The 5,919-nt window shown below is 46.1% G+C and overlaps 1 protein-coding gene across 1 annotated transcript; it reads right to left on the bottom strand.

Annotated features, from left to right (window-relative positions):
- Positions 1 to 597: 597 nt before the first annotated feature.
- LOC136165505 (olfactory receptor 10H1-like) lies at positions 598 to 1,542 on the bottom strand. The gene has a single exon (XM_065932008.1). It carries the CDS (start codon positions 1,540 to 1,542, stop codon positions 598 to 600), a length of 945 nt encoding a protein of 314 aa, XP_065788080.1.
- Between the last annotated feature and the right edge of the window lie 4,377 nt (positions 1,543 to 5,919).

Below are 5,919 nucleotides of genomic sequence, written 5' to 3'. Positions count from 1 at the left end.
CTAGTCAAGGATATAGTTTTTCCAGTGGTCATGTATGGATGTGAGAGTTGGACTGTGAAGAAAGCTGAGCACCGAAAAACTGATGCTTTTGAACTATGGTGTTGGAGAAGACTCTTGAGAGTCCCTTGGACTGCAAGGAGATCCAACCAGTCCATCCTAAAGGAGATCAGTCCTGGGTGTTCATTGGAAGGACTAATGCTGAAACTGAAGCTCCAATACTTTGGCACCTCATGCGAAGAGTTGACTCATTGGAAAAGACCCTGATGCTGGGAGGGATTGGGGGCAGTAGGAGAAGGGGGTGACAGAGGATGAGATAGCTGGATGGCATCACAGACTCGATGGGCATGAGTTTGAGTAAATTCAGGGAGTTGGTGATGGACAGGGAGGCCTGGTGTGCTGCGATTCATGGGGTCGCAAAGAGTCGGACATGACTGAGCGACTGAACTAACTAACTAACTAACTAAGCTGAGGTGGGAGCAGAGGATGTCCACTCACAGGACTCATCACAAATGCAGCAGGATCATTTCCATTATTCAGACAAGACAATGGACTGAAGTGCCTCTACCTGCCACAACTCCTGTTACAAAACCTACCATTTCAGGAGCTGTGGAGAAAGAGCTTGCTGAGGAAGGTCTTCTTCACGGCTTCCTTCAGCTCCTTGTTCCTGAGGCTGAAGATGATGGGGCTCAGGAAGGGAGTGAGGACCGTGTAGGTGATGCCCATCAGCGTGTCTCCTTCCAGAGACTGGGGCCCCTTGGGCTTGAGGTAGATGACAGAGGCAAAGCCATAGTGCACGACCACCACGGTGAGGTGGGACGCGCACGTGGAGAAGGCTTTGTGCCGGCCCTCAGCTGAAGGGATCCTCAAGATGGCGGCCACGATGAAGGTGTAAGACAAGAGGATGAGGAGACAGCAGCCCAGCAGGGCAGTGATACACACCAGGCCCACGCCCATGGCCACAGTGGAGACGTTCCCACAGGCCAACTTCATGAGAGGCGGCACATGGCAGAAGAAATGGCGGATCACATTAGAGCCACAGAAGGTGAGTTGGAAAACGACTGTTGCCACCACCAGCCCCATGACTGAGCCTCCAGCCCAAGACCAGGCCACCAGGCGGGCGCAGCCTCGGGGGCTCATGAGCGTGTTGTAGCGCAGGGGGTGGCAGATGGCCACGTAGCGGTCATAGCCCATGACGGTGAGCAGGAAGGAGTGGGTGAAGCCAAACGTGAAGGAGAAGAACATCTGGCTGGCACAGGCCTTGAAAGGGATGGAGCGGTGGGTGGAGAGCAGGTCGGCCAGCATGCGCGGGATGATGGCGAAGGTGTAGAGGACCTCAGAGATGGAGAGGGCACACAGGAAGAGGTACATGGGGGTGTGGAGGCTGCGCTCCCTCCAGACGGTGGCCATGATGAGCAGGTTCCCCAGCAGCGTGAACAGGTACATCAGCATGAAGAGCAGGAAGAACATCAGCTGAAGGTGGGGGAAGGCGGAGAAGCCGATGAGGATGAATTCAGTCACTGCTGAGAAGTTGGCTCCTTGCATGAAGGCTGTGCCTGAAGTGTGGTGTGACGTGGAGAGGTCAACTAATGGATGGAGGGAGGTTGTCAGCTTCCATCACTCCTGGCTGTGCCCCAGGGGCTGCTCCTGACAAATGACAGATGACATTGGCTGAGTTCCTACTCTGTAAAGTGAAAGTTGCTCAGTAATGTCTGACTCTTTGTGACCCCATGAACTGAAGCTTGCTAAGCTCCTCTGTCCTCTGTCCATGGAATTCTCCAGGCCAGAATACTGGAATGGGTATCCATTCCCTTTAACAAGGGATCTTTCCAACCCAGGAATCAAACACATTGCAGGAGATCAAATCTCCTGCATAGCAGACAGATTCTTTACCAACTGAGCCACCAGGGAAGCCCTCCTACTCTGTGCCACCGATGATTTAATCCTTTTACCAATGTAGTGGGGGAGGTGTTGATTTGATTGCCCCATTTAGAATATCTTGTGAATATTCATTGAGAATGTTGCGGTGCATAAATGCTAAGCAACTTGTTCGAGGTGAGCTGTCAAACATGGTACAGTTAAGACATGACCCATAGCTTGCTGCCTCCAAAGTTTATACCTTTCTATACATCTAGGTTATCTCTGAAAATGAAAATATTCCTTTACCAGAGGCTAGAGTCTTTGCTACTTATACCCTTCTGATAAATCTTGTTCTTACCAGAGCTTCAGATACTGCAAGACCTACCCACCCCTTGTCTACAACATTTTGAACCAAGTGCATCTCTAATTTAGTATGAATCAACCAGATTCTTCTTCTAGAGTTACCAACGCAAGAAATCTGAGGCAAGAGATTGTAAAAATAATGTTCTAGTTGTTTTCCGGATCCTATGATGTGCATGTGTATGTTCTGAGCAATGCAGCATAGCCATCTGACAAAAGAATGAAGGAGTCAGCCAACCTGAGTTCAAACTCCTGCTCTGCCTGCTATAAACTTGAGCAAGTATCTTCACCTCTCTGTACCTCCATTTCCCCCTACCAAACTCAAAGAGTTATTCTTGGGCTGTGACCTGGAAAACAGCGAAAAGTATTAGTCCCTCAATTGTGTCCTACTCTTTTGCAACCCTATGAACTATAGCCCACCAGGCTCCTCTGTCCATGGAATTCTCCAGGCAAGAATACTAGATGGGCATGAAGCCATGCCCTTCTCCAGAGGATCTTTCTGTGACCTGGAAAATAGTAGATGCTTTGTATGATAACTAACTCAATACCCTCAGTGAGCAAATGTATATCATCTGTGACCAGTAAATAACCTTAATTTTATGGGTATTCATTGTATCTTTATGGATAACTATTTTAAGTGCTTTTTTAATTAGGCTATGTCAAGTTTAAATGGCAGTGAACCACTAATCCCTTTTCTGTCTCTATGGATTTGCCTGCTCTGGACAAGTCATCTAAATGTAATCATACGTTCTGTGGCCTTTGGGGCCTGGCCTCTTTCCCTCAGCACTTTTTTTCTTTTTCTTTTTTTTTTTTTTTTTTTGAGGTTAAACCATGTTGTAGAATTGTCATAACTTCATACGTTTTTATGGCTAAGTGATGGTTCATTATATCAACAGATCACATTTCATTGATTTATTCACCCACTGATGGACATTTGGCTGTTTACACATTTTCACTATAAATAATAATGCTTCTGTGAACATTCACGTAGGGGTTTAAGGCATGTCAGTGGTTGCCAGGGGCTGGGGGAAGGGGATAAATTGGAGTGACTGCTAATGGATTTGGGGTTTCCTTTGGGGGTGCTGAGAAAGTTCTGGAGTTAGATAGACAGGTCGTGTTTACACATCATGAATGCACTTAATGTCACTGAATTGTATGCTATAAAATGGCTAAGTTGGCAAATTTTGTTATATGTACTTGTTGCTGTTGTTTAGTTACTAAGTTGTGTATATGTATTTTATCACAATACAAAACAGGACAAAAAAGTAGTAGTAAGCACCCTCTTGAGTGGGCTCATATATTTGATCAAGCTCTGTTAGGTTGAGAACAAAACAAAAACACGAGGGAATCAGATGCTTGGGTGAATGGAAACTGCACTCCCCAACATGACTCATTTCCAGAGTTTCTTGGCCTCCCTCCCTTGGAGTTACTTGTTTCGTTGCCTCACTCTGGGCCAGCACCTGCCATAGGTCCCCAAGATCTTTGTCCCAACAGCCCCACTCAGTCCCGGTACTGTGAGATCCTAGAGGGGGTGAGTCAAGCTACTGACTTGGAAACAAGAGCCTCCAAGAAGAGGCTGAATGAGTGAGACCAAAATCAAGTGGGCTGTGCTCTCAACTTCTCAAAGCTCTCCAACATCTAAAGCAAGTTTTCTCAGTGTTTGGTGCTGGATCATCCTTTGCTATGGCAGGGGGTGGTTATCCTATGCACAGTGTGATGTTTAGCAGCCTCCCTGACCTCTACCAGCTGGACGCCCATAGCTCCTCCTCAGTAGTGACAAACAAAATTATCTCCAGACATTGCCAATATTCCTGTGGGGAGCACAGTTGCCCCCAGTTGAGTACCAATGATCTAGAGAGCACAGGTGTAATTATTCAGCTGGTCTGTCTGCCCAGATCTTGGTTCTTCTCCTTCTCCAACTGGCAAGCACCTGTTCATCTTTAAGACTCAGCTTAAATGTCACCTCCTCTGTGAAGCCTTCCTGAGCATCTCTTCCCAAAACAGATTTAGTCACTCATTCCTGTCTGCTTCCAAAACAACTCCTTTGTAAGTTTAAACCTCTATGAGTTTAGCTATTTCATGACCTTCATTACAATGTGCCACATTAGAGATATAACTGTCTATGGCACTGGATTTTCAGTTCTTGATGAGAGTAGCTGCACTTTGTTGGACGGTGGCACTTGTGCTTACATGTTTCTTGTGAAATCTTTAATCCAATATTATGAGGCACCTGTTACAATCTCTGTTTTATAGAAGTGCCAGCTGTGTCCCGGAGAGGACACATCATTTGTCCAAGGGACCATGGCTCCTGAATGAGGGAGCCAGGATCTGACTTACATCTGAATGACCCCAATGCCTATCTTTTCTAACCTCTCTGTTATACTCACCACTTACTGGTAGCTGTTAATGAATGTCCAGGTCACTTCCAGGACCAGGACTAGCTTCACCATATCAGACCATTCACACACTCCCTCTCTATATTAATAAAGATTACCAAAACCACAGCCATGAAGAAAGAAAGAGAGAGAAACTATAAGAAGATAAGAGCTTACTGTGTCTTGGGGAGGCAGCCCAGGTCTCCATATTCACCTTCTGGGATGATAGGGATGTAGAACCCTGCTAAGACTGGTACCTGTTCATTCTGAAAAACTGGAGACAATAAAAAGATTGGTGGTTGTCAGGGGCTCAAGGAGAGAATAGAAGGGATGAATAGGTAAAACTTGAGATTTTTTAAGGTAGTTAAACTCTTCTGCATGATACTATAATGGTGGGTACATGACATTATGCATTTGTCAAAACTCATAGGATGTACAGCACCAAGAGTGAACCCTAATGTAAACTGGGCTTTAGTTAATAATAATGTGTCAGTATTGGGTTAGCAACTGTAATACAGTTACCTCTTCAATACAGGATGTTAATAAGGAAATCTCTGTGCAGGGAGATAAAAGGTACATGGTAATCTTTTGCACTATTTGCTAAATATTCTGTGAACCTAAAATTACTCTAAAAACTAAACACTATTGATTCTTTCAAAAAGTAAAACAAATAGACACACAACCATGGCATGGAAACAGGAGAACAGAGAGGTAGGCTAAAGTCTCCTGGCATTGATCCACCAGGAGAACACCTAGTGGGCTTCCTATAAGTAAACTGAGCAACTCTGGAGAAAAAGAGAGTGTGTGTGTGTGTGTGTGTGTGTGTGTGTGTGTGTGTGCAATCCAGCTATATGACACTTAGAGGAACTCATAGTGGGGCCAGATCCCCACCCAGAAGCTCAGGGAACAAAACCCACATGTGGACAAATCCTATGCTTATGTACCACTGCAGGTTTTCCAATTTCAACAGTAGAAACTTTAGGGGCTGATAATTTTTTGTGGCTGGGGCTGTGGGTCTTCCTGGGCATTAGAGGATGTGGAGCAGCATCCCTGTCACCCTCTAGATGCCAGTAGCATCTCCCAGTTGTGATGATCAGAAGTATCCTCACACATTGCCAGGTGTCCCCTGGGGAGGAGAGCTGCCCCTGTTTGAGAAACACAGGTTAGGAGTACTATCTCCATCTTGTCTTACCTGTCTGCCCCCATCCTGGCTCTCTTCTCATGAAGCTGTTTAGGTTCCCCTCTCTGCAACCTCCCTCCCATCTCAGCCACCTCCTGCCTCCCATTTCTCTCCCTATTTTCATCCTTAACTCCTTACCATCAGGGC

The sequence above is a fragment of the Muntiacus reevesi genome, chromosome 1, assembly GCF_963930625.1.
Source record: "Muntiacus reevesi chromosome 1, mMunRee1.1, whole genome shotgun sequence".
Lineage (NCBI taxonomy): Eukaryota > Metazoa > Chordata > Mammalia > Artiodactyla > Cervidae > Muntiacus > Muntiacus reevesi.
This window is presented reverse-complemented; position numbering and strand designations above follow the sequence as displayed.